General features: G+C 38.6%; 1 protein-coding gene across 2 annotated transcripts; it reads left to right on the top strand.

Moving 5' to 3' along the window:
- The first annotated feature begins 317 nt into the window (after positions 1 to 317).
- LOC124285010 (coatomer subunit zeta-1-like) lies at positions 318 to 25,017 on the top strand. 2 transcript variants are annotated; one of them, XM_046721153.1, is made up of 8 exons: positions 318 to 400; positions 1,906 to 1,974; positions 3,910 to 3,991; positions 5,341 to 5,432; positions 6,242 to 6,375; positions 9,683 to 9,773; positions 13,794 to 13,814; positions 24,662 to 25,017. In XM_046721153.1, the coding sequence occupies exons 1-8, from the start codon at positions 383 to 385 to the stop codon at positions 24,707 to 24,709; spliced, it is 555 nt and encodes a 184-aa protein (XP_046577109.1). In that variant the 5' UTR covers positions 318 to 382; the 3' UTR covers positions 24,710 to 25,017. The 2 variants fall into 2 exon arrangements, with proteins under 2 accessions (XP_046577109.1, XP_046577110.1); XM_046721154.1 differs by lacking the exon at positions 13,794 to 13,814 and having other exon boundaries at positions 319 to 400.
- Positions 25,018 to 27,864: the final 2,847 nt, after the last annotated feature.

Raw genomic sequence — 27,864 nt, 5'->3', positions numbered from 1 at the left:
CCATAAGACGGAATGTATAGTACACACTGTTAATAAAAGACACCCCCCCAACCCCCAAGAAAAAAAATAAATAAAAAAATTAGGTCAATTGCAAGTCCACCACAGTAACACCCATACACGGTTTTCGTTGAGGGTTCGATTCTTCTGACGGCCGATCAAGTTGTATACTTATACTAATAGTTGTACAGAAACAAGTATGTCCACTAATTAAATTGTGAGAGGAGGTGATTAAAATTAAGACAAAGGTACATATGCATGAACATTCATCACTCACACATAAAATGATATTTTTATATCTAAACGATTTCTTTATGTTTTTACTCATCAACGCGGAAACGGAAATTCAGTGCGGAGTCTGCATTTCCACGTCAGGAAAGACAACATGGAAGGAGGAATACTGGTATGTCAAAATTATCTGCATTATTTTAGTGAAATAAATGTGTTATACTTCTGCCTCCGCTATGCAGAGTCACATAAAATGATGTGAAATATTATTCCTTCGATGAACTGAAGTTATGGTAATAATCCATGGCAATTATTCCTTGTGATATTCATCACGATGATCATGTCATATGTTCAACAAGGAACGTTCCAAATTCTTCCATATACAATTTCTATAGATCTGCGATATTTGAACCAAGTTTACATCCTCATGAACGTTTGCTTTATTTGGAAAACATATTTTGACATAATTATGCCATGAACTCTACAGTAATCATTTCCAAAGTTGTATGGTAACATCTTTTTGTATGATTTCTCAACCGGTTTTCATGATGTGAAAATGCCTTCAGTATGAGTATCTTTAAAGTTCCGTCAGTTTATGAGGGACTACTGCACTTTACCAGGCACACTTTTTCAGATTACTGAGCCACATGGGTACAATGTGTGAAGCCTATTTCTGGTGTCCCCCGCCGTGATGTTGCTGGAATATTGCTAAAAGTGGCGTAAAACCAAACTCAGTCAGTCAGTCAGTCAGATTACTTAGCGCTGCTGGGGTTCGAATGTGCTTCGCCGGATTACTGACTTCGTTAATTAGTGACGTAATTGGTGGACGCTCAACCTCGGGACCACGAGCACCATCACAGTTAATGAGTGCTCGTTTAACGGGTCATTTGTACAGAAGTAAGGCGGAAGTGCGAGAAGTGAAAACAAACTACTGCGCACACACAATGGTTTTATTTATATTTCTCGTGCTTCTGCCCCACTGTGCCACACCCTTTTCCATTCATTTTTTTTCGCACCATTATTTCTTGGACTGTACTAACCCAAAACCTTGACCCTAAGGATTGGAAAGGGTGCTAACCCTAAACCCTAAGGATCGAAAAGGTTCCCTAACCCTAACCCCTAACCCTAAGGATCGTAAAGGGTGCAATACCCTAACCCTAAACCCTAACCCTAAGGATTGTAAAGGGTTGTTTGACTCTAAAGATGCAAGTGAAGGGAGACAGAGCAATTACCGCGATATAGCAAGACAGCGCTTGAGAGTGTGGTAGCTCTATATAGCGCGATAATTGCCCCGCAGCGAGCAGCGGGGGCTGCGCCTGGTAAAGTGCATTCTAGCCGTTTATGAAATCTGTCACAGTGAAAACATTCTTTTGTAAATGACACATACAACAGGAAAATCAATTTACTGATAAGTCTGATATTATACACCTTTCTAGAATTTATTTTAATTCACTTGTCATATGCTCGAAGAATACCAAGATGGTCAGGAAAAAACACACTTTTAGGGAGACCCCTGTAAATGCAGGACACTGAGACATGGCACAAACATCATCAGACAGTACTACGTGCGGCTTGTTGTGACATTAAACCATGTTCACATCTGCTAAAATAATTCTACTAATAATTGTTTTTCTAAATCAGCATTATTAGGCTAAGATCCTGTGCATTTTTTTGTTTCAGGAACCCTCTCTGTACACGGTGAAAGCCATCACAATCCTTGACAATGATGGCAACAGATTGGTGGCAAAGGTAGACAATACCCACAGTATTATAACAATAATGATCTTCATATTCATGAACATGCCCTGCGCGTCATTCCACAAGGGGCGGAGGGGTAGCCTAATGGTTAAAGTGTTGGCTCGTCACACCGAAGACCCGGGTTCGAATCCCCACATGAGCACAATGTGTGAAGCCCATTTCTGGTGTCCCCCTGCTGGAATATTGCTAAAAGCGGCGTAAAACCAAACTCAGTCAGTCAGTCATTCCACAAAGTGATCTCAACGTTACAACGACCATAAATCTATGTTAAATATATGGGAGTTATGATCACCTTTGCGCTAAAATCCTTTTGTGAAATGTGGACAATATACAAACAGTAGCAGTGTTCACGAAAATTCACAGGACCCATAGAATAAAATTAAACTCACATTTCAGATTTAACATTTCTTATAATTGGCATTGAAATTATTAACAAACATAAAATTTATAAACAGCAATAAACAGCAAACAACTGTCACATGTCACATATAACAACTTCAGTCAAAGTCATTGTGAAATATACAGTCTGGACACTGGGCCCGGTGGGTTGTAGACTTCTATTGGTCCGTTGGCAAATCTACTTGAATTGTCAGAGGGTCAGACGCTATTCGTGAACACTGACAGTAGGATTGCAAATGACCTTGATTTTGGGAAATGTCAATTCCTTTGATTTGGTTGTCATGTTAATTTAGTGAAAAGGTGCACACTTGTAATGATTGTTTTGTTTATTCGCTATTTTATAGGTTTATCAACACATGCCTGTGAAACTGTTAAACTGATGCAGCTCCTACACCTGCAGTTGTAAGGAAACAATTGTTTGTGTGAGCTACAGCTGTGATGAAAACCATACCAATGGTATTTTGACATACAATTGGTAAAACAGTTTTGAAATCTAATTTGTAAATATCATCATGATCATGTAGTACAGCAAAAAGTTCCCACCATTACAACTTGAAAATGACGCTTTTACCATTCCTCTGACACTTACTTTGATCTGCTGTTGAAAGTATATCAGCACTTTCATCATTTTACTATAGTCTGTTTGCAGTGAAAACGTACCGATGAATTTCACTTTAAACAAAAACGTAAATCAAATAAAGTGAAATTAAGATTGTGAATCCTCATGATTTGACCCTTACCAATTGAACATTTAAATCTCAGAAGTATATATAACTTAGGATAAAAGTTGTTTAACAAACGATCATAGTTTCAAGTCGCCATTATTGGTTTGTATTACAAGGGGGTAAGCGCAGTAGTTGGAATAGTAAAACAAATGCACTTGCGGTTCGTGATGAGCGTTAACTTAGACCAACCCTACATGTTCTCAGTGTTTCATTTAATGTGCATACCCCCTTGTAATACAAACCAATAAGAGCGATTTGAAACTATGATCGTTTGTTAAACAACTTTTATCCTAAGTTGAATAAAATTCTGAGATTTAAATGTTCACTTGGCAAGGTCAAATTATGAGGATTCACAATCTTAATTTCACTTTATTTGATTTAATTTCTTGTTGAAAGTGAAATTCATCGGTACGTTTTCACTGCAAACAGACTATAGGATGAATTTGACCAGCATGTGTGAACTAAGTGAAAGACATATTTGTATGTTTTGCACTAGCTGATGTTCTGATCCTCATCAGAATATAACCCGTGAAGGTCCAGGTTAGAACTGATCTTCAGTAACCCATGCTTGTCGTAAGAGGCGACTAACAGGATCAGGTGGTCAGGCTCGCTGACTGGGTTGACACCTGTCATCCTATCCCAGTTGCGTAGATCGATGCTCATGCTGTTGATCCCTGTATTGTCTAGTCCAGACTCGATTATTTACAGACCTCTGCCATATAGCTGGAATATTGCTGAGTGCGGCGTAAAACTAAACTCACTCACTCATCAGAATATATGTGCAATACATTTTTCATTGCAGTATTTTGATGACACCTTTTCCACAGCAAAAGAACAGAAACAGTTTGAAAAAAATCTGTTCAACAAAACTCATCGAGCCAATGGTTAGTATTGAAACAAAAGAATGGACACTACAAGCTTGCTGTTCCTATCCCGCAGTTTTTTTAGAAACCTGATTTTCATAAAAACTCTGTTTATATGATATTCTTTTCCTCTGTATTGCTGCCCTATTGTGCATTGTAATCTTTGATTAGTTTTGCTGAAAGAATAATGGAAGAAGATCTAGGTTCAATTCAGCACATGGGTACAATGTATATCCAATTTATTAGGTTACTCAAAGGAAAATTATGATACCCAATTGAGATGAACACAGCGAGTACATAACTCAGTATCCAAGTGGTTATCTGTAGCTCGGTTGTTGAATCCCAATAATTTGCAGGTAATAGACATGGAGCATTTGATATATAAAAGTTGTTTTCACCATTAAATGGTGCTGATGATTTACAGTGAATTTTTTCCACTTGCTTGAAAACAGTGTTAGCATCTATAGTCCGTTTGGCTCAAAAGCAGACCGATGAATTGCAATCTAACTTGAAAACTTACAAACATAACATACTCAATGAAACGCTGATCATAATCAAAATATCAGACCAACTCTGTGATTTGATGAACATAGAGATTTTTTCTGGGTTACATCTTCTTTTTATTCTCGAGTACAACGTTTCAGGGCTTGTTCTGGCCCCATCATCAGGTAAAACTGAACAGTAACTGTTAACTCTGGCCGTGACGTCACAATGCTTATGATGTCACAATGCTATGACGACGCAATACATGTGGTGGTCAATAGATACAGATGACATGGCTAATAGAATACATGTTATTATGAATACTAGTATATAAGATGTTGTTTACTGCAAAATTAATGGATCAATTTAGAACTGTGCAGATACTTATACAAAATTGTTGATTGATTTAGAAATGTACAGAGACGTATTTATAAATGTATAGAATGTAAAGTAATAGCAGTGTATACATAGAAATTATGCTTTATACATGGGAACAGTGACGAGGATAGGGTATTGTCTTATTGTTTTATGTACCATGCATTTGGGAGGTAGACACCCTGATTAATATTAATGCACACCCGGCTGTCCCTTTCTCTGCACTCCTCCCTCGTAACAAATAGTGAACTTTGTCGATATTTTAATGATAGTTTGTTAAACAACTTTTTTATTTTTAGGACATTAATTCTGCAAACACCTCTCAGAGTTGGTCTGACGTTTTCATTATGATCAGTGTTTCATTGAGTAATTTATGTTTATAAGTTTTCGAGTTAGATTGCAATTCATCGGTCCGCTTTTGAGCCAAACGGACTATACATGGGATAAGGATTTCCATTTGTAGAGATGGCTTGTTTTATCTCTTAATATTTGTTTCTCTTTCTTTGTTGCAGCGGAAATTATAATGTTCGAGGGTCTCACATGTGTATATAAATCTAATGTTGATTTATTTTTCTACGTCATTGGGTCTACACAAGAAAATGAAGTAAGTAAATTTTAGGTGATGTGCAGCATATCAAATATCCGTTGCTTACTACTGTGGCTAATTGACAACATATTCAGAAAAAGGAATGGTTGCTTTATACTTTGTTGTGTTTTAACAAATATACAAGTTTCCACAATGTTTACAACCTGTCCTACCCGTGAAGATCCGGGTTAGAATTGATCTTCAGTAAACTATGCTTGTCGTAAGAGGCGACTAACAGGATCAGGTGGTCAGGTTCGCTGACTTGGTGGACTCATATTATCGTATCCCAATTGCGTAGATCGATGCTCATGCTGTTGATCAGTGGATTGTCTAGTCCAGACTCGATTATTTACAGACCTCTGCCATATAGCTTGAATATTGCTGAATGCGGCGTAAAACTAAACTGAACATTTGGGTTCCAGTAAACTTTTGGTATTAAAGCGTTGACTTGTTACGCCGAAGACCCGGATTTGATTCCCCACATGGGTACAATATGTGAAGTCCAGTTCTGGTGTCCCCCGCCGTTATATTGCTAAAAGCAGCGTAAAACTCAACTCGCTCACACTCACTCCAGTTAACCTTCTAACTTTCAAGTGATATGTGATCGTGACTCAGTTAAATGACAAAGGAACCAAACCGCCTTCCTTCCATCGATCATAGTGTTAATCACTGTTTTGTATGGTCCAGACTCAATTATTTACAGACTGCCGCCATATAGTTGGAATATTGCTGAGTGCTGCGTAAAACTAAACTCCCTCACTCACTCCTCCATAGAACAAGAAATGATTGTTTGCCTTTCTCACCCTTTCCCTGACTCTCTGTTTCAGCTCATATTAGCAAGTGTTCTGAACGCCCTGTACGATGCCGTGAGCCAGATTCTACGGAAGAACGTAGAGAAACGAGCCCTGTTAGAGAACCTAGATGCAGTATATTTGGCTGTGGATGAAATCTGTGATGGAGGGTAAGCAGCGCTCAGTGTCAGTGTTACCATAGCTACACTATGCTTTCATATTTCGATACTTAACAACCAGATCCGGGTTTAGAATTGGTCTTCAGCAACCCATGCTTGTCGTAAGGGGCAACTAACAGGATCGGGTGGTCAGGCTCGTTGACTTGGTTGACACACGTCATTGTATCCCAGTTGCGTAGATTGATGGTCATGTTGTTGATCACTGGATTGTCTAGTCCGGGCTCAGTTATTTACAGACTGCTGCCATAAAGCAGGAATATTGCTGAGTGCTGCGTTAAACAACAAACCAACAAACAAACAACAACGATACTTAACAACAGACTTTAATATTCATGCTAGCCTGTTAGCCCGAGGTTACTAACTTGTGTTGAAGGCAATGATGTTTGTCCTTATTGATAAGTAGAACTTTAGGGGTAAAATTCTGTGATTAAATTTTGCTTAAAATTGAAACTAAATAATACCAACAAGAAATTTTACCACTTTTGTGTTATTCCAGTAGGAATTGCTATGAAATTAGGTTTCAGTATTTTTGTCTACAGTGGAAACTGTCTAAACTGGCAAACGTCGGGACTGAAAAAATAATCCGGTTTCGACAGAGTACCGGATTGTAGAGCTGACACGGTTACCTACGACTAGAACTGAACCAGTTTTATCACTCATATACATTGTTGTATAAGGTGGTTCTCTCAAGTTCTCTTTCAACTCACTAATTTCATGTACAAGTACACCCATACTGAACTAAGATTAAATTATCTTTGTCGGCAACCATGTAGTTTCAACACAGGATTACTGACTCCTTGCCACGCGCCAGATTAAACAGCGCTGATTACTGTATAAACACATATTCGGGCAGCTCATTTCATGCCAAGATCCGGAATTGACAGCTGCCGGGTTGCAGAGCTTTTAAATGATGATAAATGTACTAGCCACGGACGGGACTGAGATTTTATACTGATGTTGACAACTTGCCGGATTGGACAGCTGCCGGTTTTGACAGCTTCCACTGTATTATTGCATATAAATGAAATTCTAAGGCTGAACTCTGTCCTGCATAGCATCAAACAGTATGAATAATTAATCATTATTTTGACTCCAAATACTAATGCAAGATGATAATCATTCACATCCATCAGGGGCGGTGAGGTAGCCTAAGGGTTAAAGCGTTTGCTCATCTCGCCAAAAACCCGGGTTCGAATCCCCACATGGGCACATTGTGTGAAGCCCATTTCTGGTGTCCCCTGCCGTGATATTGCTGGAATATTGCTAAAAGCGGCGTAAAACTAAACTCAGTGAGTCAGTCACATCCATCATTATTGATATTAATATACAATAATCATATAGCGCACATATCCAGGCAACTACTGCATTATACATGTATTCCCTGAATGATGAGAAGATAAACACTTATAAGTTTGATTAAATAATGCTTTGATGTTCTTAGTAAGCAAAGTGTTCAGTCAGATACTTAAGATGTTACCTGTAACATCACAGGGGTAGAATTAGGTTCAAAGCAGTCAGCGATAGTCTGCAATACCCACTAGATACTTAAGATGTTACCTGTAACATCACAGGGGTAGAATTAAGTTCAAAGCAGTCAGCGATAGTCTGCAATACCCACTAGATACTTAAGATGTTACCTGTAACATCACAGGGGTAGAATTAAGTTCAAAGCAGTCAGCGATAGTCTGCAATACCCACTAGATACTTAAGATGTTACCTGTAACATCACAGGGGTAGAATTAGGTTCAAAGCAGTCAGCGATAGTCTGCAATACCCACTAGATACTTAAGATGTTACCTGTAACATCACAGGGGTAGAATTAAGTTCAAAGCAGTCAGCGATAGTCTGCAATACCCACTAGATACTTAAGATGTTACCTGTAACATCACAGGGGTAGAATTAAGTTCAAAGCAGTCAGCGATAGTCTGCAATACCCACTAGATACTTAAGATGTTACCTGTAACATCACAGGGGTAGAATTAAGTTCAAAGCAGTCAGCAATAGTCTGCAATACCCACTAGATGGGACCCAAGGGAATAGAAATATACTGAATATCCAAACAATTGTATCTGTCAGTAACCAATAGACTGGTCCAACCTGAGTGAAAATATAGGCAATAGCTGATGGAAAGTATTAATATCTAATAGAAAGGACCAAACAGAATGAAATTATTTTGAATACCAAGAGAATGGTAATGCTAAAATCAATTAATGGCAAGATCCTGTATGGACTGTGTGGAGTTGCTTCCCTTTGCCAGGATTATGACTGTTGTCAGTATAGGTCGATGTCAAGTGGTAAATGTTTTTTCTGATCTCTTTCCTTTATTTTATTCCCCACATATTATCGATTATGCTTACGTGCCTGCTTTTGATCTAAATTTTCTAGATTGCTCTACACATTAAAATACTTATGTTAAGATGTCTGCAGCAGAAATCCTTGTAAATATTTTTAAGTACAACTCTCTGTAGGTATGATCAAATTTATACATGTTCGAAAAAGGTGTCAATGCCAGCAAATATTCCATAAATATTCCATGGTTAAGGGTTAAGGTTTTTTGTTTAAGACTGCACTCACAATATTCCAGCTGTATGGCAGCGGTCTGTAAATAATCAAGTCTGGACTAGACAATCCAGTGATCATCAGCATAAGCATTGTTCCACGCAAGTGGGATACAATGACATGTGGGTCAACCAAGTCAGCGAGCCTGACCAACCGATCCTGTTAGTCACCTCTTACGTCAAGCATACTGAAGACCAATTGAACCCAGAATTTCACAGGTCTAATTACTCCAAGGCTGTCTAAAATGTCTTGTAACAGTGAAATAATGGGCAGATCCGTTTATTCTTCAGCTAAAACTGAAATACGTAAGGTGTTTGATTGATATGAAATTTTCATGTGTTTTGATGGAATCCTTCTGGTGTGAACATGGCTTCCTTGTGATGGTGGAAGGCAAGAGTTATACCCCTTTGTTGAGCAATCAGCCATCTTTGAATTTGTTGATTGTTTTTTTTTACAGAGACAGATTGTGCAAGTTACTTTCTGTTGCCTGCAGAAAGATGTTGATGTGTTTGTTCTTATGATCAGGACCACGCCGAAGACCCGGGTTCGATTCCCCACATGGGTACAATGTGTGAAGTCCTTTTCTGGTGTCACACACTGTGAATACTTCCAAAAGCGGCGTTAAACTAAACTCACTCAATCACTCTTATGATCACAATCATTTGCTATGTGATTGACGTGTTAAAAAATCAATTTGTTCCAATTTTGAAAATTAACTCTCTAATACTCATGGTTTCAGTATTGTATTGGAAGCTGATTCTAGTGCCATTGTGCAGAAAGTCGCGATCAGGACAGACGACATTCCTCTGGGAGAACAGACCGTAGCTCAGGTGAGTGGAATACTACAGCTTCAGTGGGTTCCTACATCAAGCATTTACTATTATTATCATTGTTGTTTGTCATTTTTCAAATGTTTTCCCTTGTATATAGAGTAAGATAGTGACACGTCTCTATAATGAAGAAGTAATGTTGTAAAATGCATGGGTGAAATGTGCGCCATTTTGCCTTCTCGTAGAAGTTTTCGTTGTTAGTAGATAGTCTTTTTATTGGAGGCTGCCTGGTTGTCTTTTGGGTGACAATACTTTCTTTACTTTTATTACCATTTATGGGGGAATATTAAATTCCTGGCTGTTGTTTTAACGGTAGGATTTCTCAACCTGGGCTGTGCATATGTAAGTTGAGGGTGAGAAGATGGACTGAGTTTAGTTTTTTACGCCGCTTTTAGCAATATTCCAGCAATATCACGGCGGGGGACACCCGAAATGGGCTTCACACATTGTACCCATGTGGGGAATCGAACCCGGGTCTTCGGCGTGACGAGCCAACGCTTTAACCACTAGGCTACCCCACCGCCCTGAGAAGATGGAAGACATTCATGTTTCTTGGTTTGTAGAAACCGACAGGTAGCAGTTATTTGACCACTTGAAGACAGTTAGTTTGATATAACCACTGTGCTTAGACGTTTGTTCATCACACTGAAAAACTGGGTTTGATTGCTTGTATGAATTTTATGTGTGAAGCCTGTTTCTGTGTTACAGCTGTGATGTTGCTGGAAAGTCACTAAAAGCAGTTTAAAAAAAAGCACATTCACAATAAACAGTTGAACATGGCATGCCATATTTCTATATTGTGATGAAGAAACATTTTGTAGGTTTAGCAAGAAATTTCATAAATTTATCCTTGTTCTTTTTAGGTTTATTTATGAAATTATTGTAAGTAGTTAAATGATCTCTAACAGGGAAGACAGGTGTATCTGTGGTATTCCTTGGATTATGAACCAGTGATTATGTAATGTATTCAGTTGTACCACTCTCCAGCTGGATTCCAGTAACCCACCTCAGACACACCCCAAAGGGACTTGCCCGTGAATATCCGGTTTAGAATTGGTGTTCAGTAACCCATGCTTGTCGTAAGAGGCGACTAATGGGATCAGGTGGTCAGGCTAGTTGACTTGGTTGACACATGTCATCGTATCCCAATTACATAGAACGATGCTCATGATGTTGATCACTGATTGTCTGGTCCAGACTCAAATATTTACAGACTGTCGCCATGTAGCTGGAAAATTGCTGAGTGCGGCGTTAAACAACAACCAACCAACATGTTTGACAGGACGTCAAGTTCTGTGATTTGATTGAAATTACGTCACCTCTTATTGCCCAAAGTGAAGTATTTATCAGTGGGTCAGGGTTTGGGACATCCAGGGCGCCGTTCCACAAAATGATCGTAGTGCTGTGTTGATCGTAAGTCTATGTTTAAAAATGGGAGTTACGATCAAGTTAGTGCTATGATTGTGCAACGGGGCCTGGGGTCCATTTCACAAAGCGATCGTAGCACTTAGGTGATTGTAACTCCCATACTTTAACATAGACTTACGACAGTTGTAGTGCTATGATTGCTTTGTGAAACGGGGCCCTGGTTCTCTACCGTATTATACACAAACACTAATACATGTTACTTTGTTGGGTGTTGAAGTTAACGAGGAATCAGTCTGTTAAAGAACTCAGTGTGAGATCATCACACAACAAGGCAATTAAATAAAATTATCAATTGTATTCTAAACATATCTAAGTTTACATATTAATACCTGTCACAATAGAGTTATTACACTGCCAGTAAAAATTCAAAGGCTGTATGATACAGAAGCAGTCATTGTAGCAATACAGACAGACATGGTAATATTCACCTCCCTGCAGGCTGAATAGCCAGGGTAAGAAAGATCTCCGCACAATTGGTGGTATTTTTGTATGAGGGGCTAGCAACAACTTTTGAGCCTAAAATACTTCAGATAGGTGCATGATAAAAATTACTGTATAATATTGAAGAATGGTTTATGTCATTCACATAAATGTAATATTGACATGCACAGTTTCTGGAGGGCGGTGGGGGAGCCTAGTGGTTAAGGTGTTCGCTCATCACGCCGAAAACCCGGGTTCGATTCCCACATGGGCACAATGTGTTAAGTCCATTTCTGGTGTCCCCTGCCGTGATATTGCTGGAATATTGCTAAAAGCGGCGTAAAACTAAACTCACTCACTCACAGTTTCTGGTCACGTGACATCTAATCATGTGTACCCCTAATAAAACGGCATAAATGGATAAGCTTAGGTACAAAGCAGTCATAAATTTTTGGTCCTCGAGGGCCACCCAGCAAAGCACATTAAAGAGTGATTGACAGCAGTACGAGTACGGAGTCCCATGTGGATGTAATGTGAGATGCAAGGGAATAGTTAGCTCCCCTATATACCTTATGATAAGACTCCAGAAGATTCTCCAACTGAGAGGATCAGAATATAGTTGAAAGGCCCATAGGGTTGTAGATCCTGATGTACCTCCCAGAACTCTGTCTAAATATAGCACACCGCTACCCCTCACTATAGTCTGTTTGCAGTGAAAACGTAGTGATAAATTTCACTATAAACAAAGTAAATCAAATACAGTGAAATTAAGATTGCGAATCCTGCAGTAGTTGGAACATTGAAACGAATGCACATTCGATGCACGTGAAGAGCGTTAACTTATAACAGCCCTTGTCGTTTTCGGTGTTTCATTTGATGTGCATACCCCCTTGTAATACAAATCAATAATAGCCATGCGAAACTATGATCGTTTGTTAAACAACATTTATCCCAAGTCGAATAAAATTCTGAGATTTAAATGTTCAATTGGCTAGGTAAAATAATGAGGATTCGCAATCTTAATTTCACTTTATTTGTTTTACTTTTTGGTTTAAAGTGACATTCATTGGTACGTTTTCACTGCAAACAGACTTATAACTATTGACATGAACAAAGTATTACATGTGGAGCATTGTTACACAATGACGTGTATGCCTTGAAAGTATGTGGCAGCTTGATTGTCTGGGTTTTGATATGGTGATGTTTGAGGATTAGTCTGTTTGTCTCTGCCTTGGCAATGCAACTACCTTGAGACAAGAGCTTCTTTGCTTGAAAGCTATTGACATTTGTTTGCTTGAAAGCTCTGCATGATCCCTTTCCATTGCCTCCTCCTGAGTTTGCTGATTTTATTTTATGGAGAACGCCAAGTTGTTATTTTCATTCAAGGAAATACCCCATATTTAGTTGCTCCAAATCTCAAAAGGTCTTTTATGCAGTCTTTGCTGCTGTCTTCAATTATTGAGCTTGCACTTAAGGATGATATATGCATATCTTTTTCAGTTTGAATTATTTTATCATGATCTGTGTCTTAGAAACATGAAAATTACCTCCCTCATGAATATTGTTGTTTAAATAGTATTAATAGCTGGAATTGGATTCAAATAATTTGTTCAAAATACAAACTACCTTCAGTTGCTAGTTATGACTATTCAGGGCTCGATTTAGTGCTTTGTTACTTGCACTGGTGCAACCGAATATTACAAAGTGCAACCTAGTTATTAGTCTAACTCGCACCAGGTGCAAGTCAATTTTTAGTGGGTAAACTTCTGAATGAAATATGTACATAGTTCAAGAGCATATTTCTTTCATAACATATTACAATAAAGGTAGTGCATCTGGAATTTGGCTGGTGCAACTAGGGTTTTATCTTAGGTTGCACCCGGTGCAAGTAGGTTAACATCTCTTAAATCGAGCCCTGCTCTTGATCAGTATATTCTGTTCCTTTCTGTAATTGAAAATCATTACTGTAAATTCAGCATGGTGATATTCTGTATTCCGGTTCTACAGATTCCACACAGTGTGATCTTAGCGCTAAGATTGTTGTTGCTCCTCCACTAGTAACTTATGATATTGGTTATGCTTTGATTCCTCTGTAGAGCAGGGCTAAGGCATCTGTAAAGCATGTGTAGTATAATATTATCAGCTGATGTTGCTATTGTATGGTTTTTCTAGCAAATAACCAGAAAGCTTGAGGTGAGTGCTTGTGGTAGAGGAACTCCCTGGGTTTAGGTGAATGTGGAGCAGAATGTGGGTTTGTTCTGGTAATATGTTCTGGTGATATGTGCTGGTGATATGTCTGGGCTTATTCTGTTGTATGAGTTTGCAGCCACAGCAGATTATACAATAACAATTACACCCCCAGTAGAGTCACATGAACAATTACATCCACAGTGCAGGATCACATCAACAATAACACCCACAGTAGAGAGTCACATGAACAATTACATCTAGAGTAGAGGATCACATCAACAATGACACCCCCGGTAGAGAGTCACATGAACAATTACATCTAGAGTAGAGGATCACATCAACAATTACAACATCAGTAGAGAGTCACATGAAAAATTACATCCAGAGAAGAGGATCATATCAACAATTAGACCCCCAGTAGAGAGTCACATGAACAATTACATCTAGAGAGGAGGATCACATCAACAATTACACCCCCAGTAGAGAGTCACATGAACAATTACATTCAGAGTAGAGGATCACATCAACAATTACATCAGTAGAGAGTCACATAAACAATTACATCTAGAGTAGAGTAGAGGATCATATCGACAATTACACCCCCAGTAGAGAGTCACATAAACAATTACATCTAGAGTGGAGGATCACATCAACAATTACAACATCAGTAGAGAGTCACATGAACAATTACATCCAGAGTAGAGGATCATATCAACAATTACACCCCCAATAGAGAGTCACATGAACAATTACATCTAGAGAGGAGGATCACATCAACAATTACACCTCCAGTAGAGAGTCACATGAACAATTACATCTAGAGTAGAGGATCACATCAACAATTACACCCAGTAGACAGTCATATGAACAATTACATCCAGAGTAGAGGATCATATCCACAATTACACCCCCAGTAGAGAGTCATATGAACAATTACATCTAGAGAGGAGGATCACATCAACAATTACACCCCCAGTAGAGTCACATGAACAATTACATCCAGAGAAGAGGATCATATCAGCAATTACAACATCAGTAGAGAGTCACATGAACAATTACACCCAGAGAAGAGGATCATATCAGCAATTACAACATCAGTAGAGAGTCATATGAACAATGACATCCTGAGTAGAGGATCACATCAACAATTACAACATCAGTAGAGAGTCATATGAACAATGACATCCTGAGTAGAGGATCACATCAACAATTACAACGTCAGTAGAGAGTCACATGAACAATGACATCCTGAGTAGAGGATCATATCAACAATTAGAACATCAGTAGAGAGTCACATGAACAATTACATGTAGAGTAGAGGATCACATCAACAATTACAACATCAGTAGAGAGTCACATGAACAATTACATGTAGAGTAGAGGATCACATCAAGAATTACAACATCAGTAGAGAGTCACATTAACAATTACATGTAGAGTAGAGGATCACATCAACAATTACAACATCAGTAGAGAGTCACATGAACAATTACATCTAGAGTAGAGGATCACATCAACAATTACAACATCAGTAGAGAGTCACATTAACAATTACATGTAGAGTAGAGGATCACATCAACAATTACAACATCAGTAGAGAGTCACATGAACAATTACATCTATAGTAGAGGATCAAATCAACAATTACACCCCCAGTAGAGTCACATGAACAATTACATCCAGAGTAGAGGATCACATCAACAATAACACCCCCAGTAGAGAGTCACATAAACAATTACACCCAGAGTAGAGGATCACATCAACAATTACCCCCAGTAGAGAGTCACATGAGCAATTACATCTAGAGTAGAGGATCATATCAGCAATTACACCCCCGGTAGAGAGTCACATGAACAATTACATCCTGAGTGGAGGATCATATCAGCAATTACAACATCAGTAGAGAGTCACATGAACAATTACATCCAGAGTAGAGGATCACATCCACAATTACACCCCCAGTAGAGAGTCACATGAACAATTACATCCAGAGTAGAGGATAACATCAACAATTACATCCACAGTAGATCACATCACAGTCACACCCATGGTAGTTTCATGAACAGCCACAGTCCACATCCACATCCACATCCAATAACCAAGAATGGAAATATTGCACAATATACTCAACTGCGCCTGGCAACTTCTGGTTGAGCAGGTGTCCCGCTGTCAAGACAGGTTTCGTCCACTCAGCATTAATTTGTTTTAATATATCACAAGTCTCCCCCTCCCACCCTTACATCCCTTAAGTGCAGGGTAATAAAGTGATCAATCCATCGGAATGTTACTCAGCTTCATCTGTCAGTCTTCATCCATCTAGTCTGTCTTCATCTATCTAGTCTGTCTTCATCCATCTAGTCTGTCTGTCTGAATTGCGTCTATCCAACTGTCCATCCTTATGCCTCTCCGTCCTTAATGTCCATCAATTTGTCCATTCATCTGTCCACCTCAAAGCGGTTTGTTTTTAGCTTTTGAATCAAAATTGTTGAATATTTCTTCTGACACGAATTTAACATATCTGTCCAAAAGTGGCAGCTGAACAAGTTTATATGTGTTTAGAATTGATATATTTCATGGTCTATGAATTTCAACCAATTGGTGAAGAGACCCTTTCGCCCCCTTTTAGTAGTATTTGATATTTCAATGGATGCATATTTAATGTTTTTCAAATGTGTAGTTTTTTGTTTCTACAAGTCATCTTGAATATTGTTAGTTTTATATACCTCATCAAACGTTTTGTTGTTGATGAAGCTTTTAACTCATCTGACTGAATGTCAAGTGAGCTTATGGTAATTGCCTGTTTGTCTGTCTTTCACTGGACCAATGAAGCTGAAATTTGCCACTCTTGTTCCCTCCCTCCCTCACCCGATTTCTGGTGTACCTTGCCATGATATTGCTGGAATATTGTTAAAAGCGTCGTAAAACCATACTCACTCAATCTGATGATGTACCTTTGAAGATCTGGGTTAGAATTGGTCTTCAGCAACCCATCCTTGTAATAGGCGACTAATGGGATCGGGTAGTCAGACTCACTGACTTGGTTGACACATGTCATTGTATCCCAATTGTGTAGATCAGTGCTTATGCTGTTGATCACTGGATTGTCCAGTCCAGGCTTCATTATTTACAGACCTCCGCCATATAGCTGGAATATTGCTGAGTGTGGCGTTCAATGAACACACAAACAAACAAACAATTTGATGAGGGTTTTTAAAATAGTAAGATTTTCAGTTTTAGTTTTTGGCCATGAATGTTTTAAATAATTCTAAATTTATTATAATCTGTGTTGAGCGTCTGTCTTGTTGACATCCCAACCTTTCCCTACATACCCAGGTGAGCTACAGTGCTTTTGCACTATGTTCTGTTATTGTGGTTTGCTATTATTTCTTGGAGACCTATATGGCTTAGGATGATTTGTATACAAGATTCCAGTTTTGAAATATTAAGTGCCTTTGATGACCAGTCATAGGTCTTTCCATGTTTTGTAGATGCCTAAATTCTTGCTTAAGTGAAAACAACAATTCTGTCTTTTTAATGAAAATATGCTAATGTGTGACACATATTTTTGGTATATCTGTTGTGTAACACATGTTATATTTGGCCGTCGTGATACTGCTGTAATATTGCTAAAAGCAACGTAAAACCTTACTGTTATCTTTGGGATTATGCTTTCTCAGTACAGTACAGATTCTAGCACTTTTGTTGTCAGCCACCGCAGCTTTCAGTGGGTTAGACGACTGAGTTTGTGTGGTGGGGAGTTAGTGCCCGACTTGGAGGATGTGGGTTGGAATCCCGAATGGTACTAGAATAGAATAAGTAATTTCCTGTGTTATCCCAAATATAATATGTTACATTTGACCACTTTCAAAAATGGCCTTGTGAATTCAATTCTGTTGTAATTTTCTAGGAAAGCCAAACGATTCCTCATTGGTTGCCAAAATTGATTTTATTAATCACATTTATGCTACCTAAAGAGCCCTATAGGCTCTCATTTTCTTCAACAAATTCAAGGGCAGATTATCCTCAAACAATATTTAGGGCTCCTTGCCTCTAGGCAGGAGTCGTATTTTATTGTTTTGATTATTATTATTATTATTTATTATTCTGCCGATTTTTGTACCATACATACCTCCTAAACCAATGCTCCGAATTGCTTACAAAAAATCACACAGATGCGCACCGAGGTGTAGATATTCCCATTAAAAATCTCTAGGCTCCATAGCAAAGGGGAGATAATTCAAAATTAATTCCAAAATTTCAAAGTTTGACAGCAAATATCTCAAGAACTAATTGTTCCAACACTTCCAAATCTCTTGTACAGATGCACAATCGAATTCCCAACAATTTTGCCTGAACAGGTCAAGTCGCTAAAATGTACCGTTTGGCAGTTATTTTTGTTTTCAGTTTTTGGCCATGTTTTTCAGCAGTCTTCTGAGTAGTTTGCTCCCAAAATGTCAGTATGATAGATGAAGTCTTGGTGATTCCAGAACACTAATTGTTTTGACCGTAGACCCCAAAACAACTGAGATACAGCCTTTTAAAGAGGGAACTGTTTCTTCTCCGGAACTACTTAAAAGGGTACATGACCCCCGCGACCCCGGCTGTGTTTGGAAGATCCACTCGCCTGTCAAAAACGTGTTCTGGCTTCGTTTTGGACTATGATTTCTAGCCCTCAGATACAGTAGATTGAACTAAAGCCAAGGAGCCCTCATCGTTGCTTGCAACTATATTTTTATTAGTTTGATTTTATCCCCCTGAAGCTTGGTATATTTTGCCTGATGGAAAGCTTTGCACGTATTTACATAAAAATGTTGTTTCATTGCTTTTAAGAAACCAGTTTGAATGTATGTTTCTGAACGTATCTGAAAACAGTTCCTTCTGTCTTCACAAAACTTTCACAAATACAGACTTGTATCATAGTATGTATGAATTTTACTCACTGGAGAGCCTTTGTTCTGGGACAGCAGAGGGGTGAACGACCTGTACATAATAGTTGACAATCCTGATTTTTATGAGACATGGTCACAGCCATATTGGTGCAGTCAGTGTAAAGAAACTCTTGAACAAACATGCTAATTGTGATAAAGTTTGTTTTTTCATGTTTTTTCACCTAAATGTGCTTTTCAATTGTTACCGACCCGTAAAGATCCGGGTTAGAATGTACCTTCAGTAACCCATGCTTGTAAGAGGCGACTAACGAGATGGGTGGTCAGGCTCACTGACTTGGTTGACACATGTCATTGTATCCCAAGTGCGTAGATCATTGCTCATGTTGTTTATCACTGGATTGTCTGGTCCAGACTGGATTATTTACAGACCGCTGCCATATAGCTGGAATATAGCTGGAATATTGCTGAGTGCGGCATTAAACACCAAACAGATAATGGTAGCACTTTCAAATCAGAGTGAGTGAGTGGATATTGCTGTACACCGCATCAGCAATTTTACATCTATAGTCTATTTGCAGTGAAAACATACCGATGAATTTCACTTTAAACAAAAAAGTAACTCGAATAAAGTGAAATTAAGATTGCAAATCCTCATAATTTTACTTTGCAAATTGAACATTTAAATCTCAGAATTTTATTCAACCCAGGATAACAGTAGTTTAACAAACGATCATAGTTTCAAATCACTATTATTGGTGTGTATTACAAAGGGGTATGCACATCAAATGAAACACCTGAGAACAAGTAGGGTTGGGTTTGGTCTAAGTTAACACTTATCATGTACCGCACGTGCATTTGTTTCACTGTTCCAACTACTGCGCTTACCCCCTTGTTTTCACTGCAAACAGACTGTATCTGGGGTGATCAAATCTTGAAGAATATTTCAAAAGTGAAGAGCCATCTCCAAGCCAAGCCATTCATCACAGACAATGACATGTATGACTTCACTCTTGCTGTTGCTGTGGTGGCGCGTGGTCCTGTGCACAGAGCTCAGGTCATGGAATCAGTTGAAGTTAAGCAACTACGAGCTCGGACAATCCTTGGATTGGTGACCGTGTTTGGCAGCCTGACTCCTGAGAGTTTCTAGGACTTCAGTCCTGCCCCACAACGAAGCACATGTGGGCTCACCTTAGGCAAGTGAGTTTGTTCAAATTGCCTCTGTTCACCCAGCAGAAAATGGGTACCCGGTTGGATAAAGTCATGTGACTATAACCTTCTAGCGCCTAACAGGCAGCTTGGGTTATCCGGGGTAATAAGAATCAGATTCTGATTAAGTGCCCGGGCAATCACTTGGTGTTTGGAAACGTGCGCTGTAGAAGATGACTTATTATTAATATTATTATTAACAGTAATAAAGACTAATAAATACAGATGTAGAGAGTCAGAAAACTCAACATTGGGATACTACTTCTACAATCAGATAGTCATACATGAATGCAAGTGACAACACATAACAAAATAATGCAAATCTGGGGCAGTGTTTCAGGTAATTAGCTAAGCGAGTTCCAATGTTTGTTTATGAACTGTTGTAATTGTTCAATGACTTGTATAAATTGCCGCAAACTTTTATCAAAGTTTATTGCTCACACAGAGAACAATTTCGATGTTTTCAATCTTGTCTACTTTTCAATTTTTAAAATATAAATTTATGTGTTAGCCTAAATTAATATGGCTCTTAAACTTCAATGTAGCTCCTTAAAGTTTTAATGTCATCTTGAAAGGTATTGCTATCAGAAAAGTGGCTCAGAAACAAAACTAAACATTGAGTCCTATGTTCATCCTTGAGACTTCTTGCTCACAACCATTAGCATTTTTAACTTAGTCATGACATGAATCAGACATGAATATACAAAAACAGAAAATATACTTCAAACAAGAACTGATAGGGAAAAGAGTTATTGAAATTTAATAGCTTTGCACTTACACTTAATTGTCATAAATTTCAATATTTGAGCTACTTTCTAAGATTCATTTGCATTTAATTGCTTTAAGGCTATTCACTTAATGTCCTTTCTGACCTTAAAGACCTTTTCTGTCTCAGCTGACGATTTGGACACATACATGCCCCTCTTGCTTCTAACATGGTGAAACCATAGGTTAATGCTCGCAGAACAACCCATGGTGACTGTTATAAACGGCTACTACTGATCTTCAGTGGGTACTCAAATTTTCTGATTCCCACCCTTTTTTTAGAATGTGGCTTTTTTCTATGTCAGTGATTTAAAAATGTTTAAAAAGACAACTATAGCCATTTGTTTGTACTTCAGACATAAACAGACAAAATATGTGAAGTTTTAAGTTACTTTATTATTTGACTTATACAATGACCAAATTGAAATACAAACATGTTGGAATGAATGCTATTTTACACTGGTTCTGTCAGCTGCAGCATAGTTTCATTTCATCAGATTGTTTATTGAAAATTAACCATGGAAACTTAATTTTCCATGCATCCTGAGTTTTTTTCTAAAGTCTGATCTCATCATGTTTCTTCGCCAGTGCGTGAGTGTGGTAAGCAAATCTGTCAATATCTATCAATAGCAACGTCCGATTCAAAACAATTTCCAATAAGTTCATCAATAATTTCTTTTGCAATGACAGAATTTTTTTTTAAATGATTGATTTCGAACAGTGACAAATGCCGAAATCTTACTTTGAGATGATGTTTTAGAAGACGAATGCACATGCAGTTTCTGTGGGGCCATCTCTGTTCATAAACAATGTATGTCTTGACTTTCTAACAAGACAAGCGATTTCATTGGATGATATTTATAGAAGAACTAATCAGCTGTGTTTTGCGCAATTGTTTCTTTTGTAGTTCATAAAGTGTGCAGTTACATAGTGAAATTCATTCAATAATCTACCCGATGCACTCGTAACATTTGATAGTTAGCTAAGCTCTGTTACGCATGTGTTTTTTACTTGTAAATCGGCGTAAGCAAGTCAACAACTAACCAAAGTGATTCTGTAACTTCCTTTGCATATTTGGGACACTACAGATATATTTTAGTGCATATTTGGAAATTTCAGTGCATATTTTACGTGCAGATACGCAGCTTATCTAGACTTCTGAAGCTGGTTTACTCCTATTGTGCATTTTGTCCTCACCAAGGGCTGAAAATAAGCCATAATCTGTAAATCTTTGATAAGATTTACAAATAACATTCTTACATTTAATTGAACATTGTGTCTGAGAGGTGGCGATGTCGTCACAGGTGCTTCCATTTGCTTTACAGAGTTGCTTCCCTTGGGTATGCCAGATATCTATGATCTTGTGGGTGAATATCTGACACCTGCCAGGCTTTGAACATATTCTTGTTTGACAGCCAAAATAGACCTGCAGTGGCCATGGAGTGTCATCATGCTCATGCTTTCAACCCCTGGTTTGTGTTATCCTGATGGGGCAGTGGGGTAGCCTAGTGGTTAAAGCGTTGCCTCGTCACGCCGAGGACCCGGGTTCGAATCCCCACATGGGTACAATGTGTGAAGCCCATTTCTGGTGTCCCCCGCCGTGATGTTGCTGGAATATTGCTAAAAGCGACGTAAAACCAAAACTCATTCAGTCAGTGTTATCCTGATTTTTCATGGGAACCAATAACTCACTAACACTTACTGTCCTGAAGAGAGGCGGTGGGGTAGTCTAGTGGTTAAAGCGTCCACTTTAGTCCACGCTGAAGACCTGGGTTCAATCCCCGAAGTGGGTACAATGTGTGAAGTCCATTTCTTGTGTCCCTGGCCGTGATGTTGCTGGAATATTGCTAAATGCGGCGTAAAACTCACTCAACACTCAAACTGTTCTGAACAGGGTTGGTGGGGTAGTCTAGTGGTTAAAGCGTTCACTCGTCATGGGAACACCAAGGTTCAATTCCCACATGGGTACAATGCGTGAAGCCCATTTCTGGTGTCACCGGCCGTGATGTTGCTGGAATATTGCTAATTGCTGTGTAAAACTCACTCAACACTCACACTGTGCTGAAAAAGGGTCAGTTAATCATATCACTCACACTCTCTGACAAGTTCATGGGTGCTTAAGGTTTTAAATTAATTTAAAATGCATTGATACAGAAAACTTAAATTGTTTCTGAGTGATTGATGGCAACATTTTATTAAGATTCTGTTTCTTTCATAAGAATAATATATTAGTAAGCACTTCTGATATGCATGAATCAATCATTCTTTTGGCGCAGTGTATGCGCTTGTTTTGATTAAGTTAAAATGCATTCATCTTCATCCTACGTAATTTTTGTGTCGAAGTGACACAAATGACACAAAGAGGAATTTCAATATGATAGGCCTTTAATTCCATGGGGCTGAACTGTTACTTTGAAGAAAAAGGAACATTAGTGTACCCTGTGTTTGCATCCTGTTTTAGAGGAAATGCACGGAGAAATTCTTATACAGGTTTTCACAGAGGGTTTTCTTGACTCGGTACATACTGTTTCAAGTATCATTCCCTCCCTGAATTCATCACAGCAAGATATGTTAAAAGACATAGACAGACAGACACAAATAGACAAGTATGTAGATAGACATATCATGGAATTAAGAAATTAACATTTTTGACTTCACATACTAGTAAGTCATTGATAGGGATTAGGTGCCCAAGCTTGCTGAATTACTTGACATATGTCATCGTTTCTCAATTGTGTATGATGTCAATCACTAGATTGTCTGGTCCAGGCTTAATTATTTACAGACCACTGTCATATAGCTGGAATATTGCTGACTTCGACATTAAACAACGATTTCAGATTGTAACCAACATTATTTATGATTTAGCACAACTTTAAGTGTTTTGACAGATGAAGTTTTTAGGTTCGGTCAGCATACCCGCTGACTCATTAGAGCTCCAGATTTTAGCTTCTCTTTGAGGTGACACTGCTTTGCATATGCCACGATTAATTATTATGCATATCATTCATATATACATTGTCTTATAGTGCAAGTTTGCACTACCTGTCTGACTTTCACATGGGGCGGTAGGGTAGCTGAAAGGTGAAAGCGTTCGCTTGTCTCATCAAAGGCCAGGATTCAATGTGTCAAGCGCATTTCCGGTGCCCTGCACCATGATGATGCTTGAATATTGCTAAAAGCAGCGAGGAGTCGACTCACTCACTCACTCACTGACTGACTTCATATATCAAGAGGGGCCGTGGGCTAGCCTTATGGTTAAAGCGTTGGCTCGTCACGCCGAAGACCCGGGTTCGAATCCCCACATGGGTATAATGTGTGAAGCCCATTCTGGTGTTCCCCGCTGTGATGTTGCTGGAATATTGCTTAAAGCAGTAAAACCAAACTCAGTCAGTCAGTCATATATCAAGATGTTTTTAAGATGCAACTATAAATCCCTCTCTATCTCCAGCTACTTCTGTAAAGTATGATATCAATAAGTTTTGTTTAGTTTTTTGATTGTGGGTCTTTATGAAAGTCTGTTACTACCAAACATATTTGCACTTTGGTGTATCATATGGGCACTCCACATAAAAATGGATTGATTTTAAAAAACTCCACTTCTCATGGTTATCTTAAAAACATAAATCACATGTATTTCACACCTGCAAGAGGGTAATATTAATTTGAGACATTCGTGAATAAAAGTGACAAAAGCTTTTCCATATTCATAATACATCTCTGTTAAACCCAGTTTCTGACATATGTTTTTCATGCTGCAAATTTTGTAAGTAAAAATGGTGTATTTCACTGGTATCAACTTTTAAAATGCCATTATTAATATACAACTCATATGATTATGTCAGTTGTATAACAATGATTTTTTCTGCGGTCTGAGCACATGGGATATAGTGACATGTCAGACCAGACCTAATAGGTTCCTCTGTGTACACTTAGTCTAGTGTTATTTATTGATGCTGTGGTTCAGTATTCCTCCCATGTCTATTACAGGTTCTCCAGTCGGCCAAGGAACAGATCAAGTGGTCATTGTTGAAGTGATGGGGGAAGACGAGGAAGGAATCACATCACATCCATCGGTCTACTTCCTGGTCCATGTATCATGTAACATCCGTCACCTACTGTCATCCTTCACATCTTGTCACATGTGCAGTGATGTTACAATTGATGATGTGCCACGTGGGCCATTTGTTTCATGGTTCCTTCAATGAATTAGGCTGCTGTCTGTCTAGGAGAACTCTGACATTGCATAAATCCACTCAGTTCATGGTTAATGCAATTTTTGTATATGACAATATTGCTATTCTAAATTTTTTAAATAAACTGAACAAAAAACGTTAAGGATCATGATTGATTTTGAAATTGTGTGCTCAGTTCTCATGACAAGAAATATCCAAAGAAATATTCATAGCTACTATTTTTGTTCATTATATGTTAATCAATTTGGTATTTGATAGGGACATTAACAACAGACTTTGCCATGTCAATTTGAAAATGTATGTTTCCACGTTTGTGAAGGATGATAGGTAGTGTGTTTACTCGTTAATGTAGAGTCTGAAGTTTAAAATGGGGAAATGTCCGTGGTCTCATGGCCTTGGGATGACGACTGTGCTGACAAGTCTGTATATAGTGACATTTAGGAGAAACGGAAACACCATTGCCGTCACTGACATGGTTGTACTGGAAGAGATGTCATCAACACCTTCTCAGTGATGTTAGGGACTGTCTGTGCTTGTATGTCGAGATTCTTGTTCTGACACAGGATTCACAAGGCTTAATTTATGGAACTGTTGGAGCCACTATAGGCAATTTTCGCCCCTATGTTTATTAGAGGTTTCAAGGTCTAATGACAGAGTTGGGGGTGGTCTACCCAGCTCTTACACAACTAACCCTGAGGATCTAAGAGGAACCCACGATCTGTGAAGCAATACAAAATAATTTTCTTAAGATATCTAGTTTCATCAGAATATGTTATTGGGAGGTGAACAGATTCCCTGAAAGCACCTAACTGGGACCATAAGAAAATAACTTCTGGGTTAAAAGTTGAAAAATATTATTTGTCTATATCTTTAACATGAATAATGCTGAGACATGCCAGAAACTGAACCCCAAAGAGGTGAGATAAGAGTATTGTTTGGGGTTATGAAATGACAAAAGAATCAGACTTTGTCTGATGATAAATTAAGGCAATTATTCTTATGGTCATTGCTGGATAAAGATATATTCATTTAGAAACCTTATCTTTGCAGAATAGTGTCTTTATAAGGCTTTATTAATCTATTATCTTGAACCATGTTGCACCTTTTTGAAAAAGTGGGATCATTTATGTAAAATAAAAAGATTTATTGAAACTGTTGTTTGTCATTCGCTGACTTCTTTGAGATGCATTTAGACTGACTGACTGAGTTTGGTTTTATGCTGCTTTTAGCAATATTCCAGCAACATCATGGCGGGGGGACACCAGAAATGGGCTTCACACATTGTACCCATGTGGGGATTCGAACCCGGGTCTTCGGCGTGACGAGCCAACGCTTTAACCACTAGGCTACCCCACCGACCAGATGCATTTTGGAGTTGGAACAGTAAGGAACGTTAACAACATATGGTGGTTGAACAACAACCTGCACCAAAATGTCACTCTCACTGCAATACAGAAGTTGTTCATCTATATATTGTTATCCTTCCTTGTAACGTATTGGGTTGAGGTGTTGCTGCAGCTGAAGCTTGGGGTATCAGTTGTACAAAAGGGTCCAGAATGTCAGTGGGTGAATCACACCTTGTGTTTGCTAGCTTACAGTGGTGTGGGTGGGTGGGGTGGGGTGCAATGGGGGGTGGGGAAGGTGTCTCACAATGTGAGAATCAGTTAAAAATCGAGACTTACTTCGAGGGTTATGGAACGTGCTTGAATGAAGGGAAATGATATGGCAGCGTGACTGTAAGACAGACTAGGCAACACCAGTAAAGATTAGTAAACACCCTTGCTTGACATTTTGATGTTCCATAGTTTAATTTATTGGATTATACAAGTCCAAACAATGATGAACATGCACATGGCATTAATGTGAAAGTATGTTTTCATCAGGAATTGCCCAAGTTTCTTGTGTTTTATCTTCCTGTCGGATGTCACAACAACCCGGTGATATAACTCAAACATTGACCAGGAGGAAATGAATAAGATAAGTAGTTAGCAGGTGTGTATACATATTCAGGAGCTTCTGCTGCAGTCTGTTTCAGCCCTCGTTTGTAGGCGTTTGTATTGTCATCGTTTATGTCAAACATGAGTTTATTTGGTATGATGAAGCATGAAGACAGACAATTTGAAAGTCTTATGTTCCAGCCACGAAAGGAACCTTCAAATAGGAAATCAAAATATGTGTTGGAAATACATGTGTACATGAATACAAATTTAACCACAGTAATTAGTGATTGGAATTAGTTTCGTGACGTCAGTGGTTTTGGCATGGGAACGTGCATCACGATTGTGCATGTGCATCTTGACAAACTGCGAGTAGCACATGGATGTTAAAACGTGCTCTTGATTTGGGGAGATTCATTTTGTAACGTTTGATCTTTCAAAACATTAAAGGGCTAATGAACCGCACACCACGCCACGTTTCATGCCAGTTTCTCAAAGTCATATCCATTGCCACCAAAACACCATTTCAACACTGCTGAGACATTATGAAAACAATAATCTCCCAGGACGTCCATGCCAACAACCCCGAGAACCCAAGAAGTGCATATCTGTACTGAGGGCCAATGGCTTGACACAACATGTACTCCAGTCGACTCACAAAAGTGGTCATATCATTGACTGGATAATTACTAGAGACTTTGACACTATTTTGATGTCTGATCATTGTTGGATTACCTACTCACTGCTTGATTCAATCTCAACCACAACATCAAACTGTATTGTGTCGAAATATCAAGGGCATTTGTCTGGACACTTTCAAGAAGGATCTGGAAAGCGAGCTACTGACAAACCCTCCCGCTGATCTACAGATGTTAACTGACCTCTACAACTGACCTCTACACTGTCTGATCTCCTGGAGAAACATGCACCTGCTGTTTCCAACACAGTACGTTGTAGGCCAAGCAATCCTTGGTATTGTGACGAAATTCAAACTGTTAAACAATCTCGACGATTTGCGGAACGAAGACGGCGCAAATCAAGGCTTCATGTTCATAGAGAA

Source organism: Haliotis rubra, unplaced genomic scaffold (assembly GCF_003918875.1).
Source record: "Haliotis rubra isolate DU_JTF1 unplaced genomic scaffold, ASM391887v1 Scf35, whole genome shotgun sequence".
Classification (NCBI taxonomy): Eukaryota; Metazoa; Mollusca; class Gastropoda; order Lepetellida; family Haliotidae; genus Haliotis; species Haliotis rubra.
This window is presented reverse-complemented; position numbering and strand designations above follow the sequence as displayed.

Excerpts from the sequence above, each read along its gene's own strand:
- LOC124285010 (XM_046721153.1), top strand. Across the intron at positions 5,433-6,241 it reads GGTCTACACAAGAAAATGAA|CTCATATTAGCAAGTGTTCT; the intron begins GTAAGTAAATTT and ends TCTCTGTTTCAG. Across the intron at positions 6,376-9,682 it reads GATGAAATCTGTGATGGAGG|TATTGTATTGGAAGCTGATT; the intron begins GTAAGCAGCGCT and ends TCATGGTTTCAG.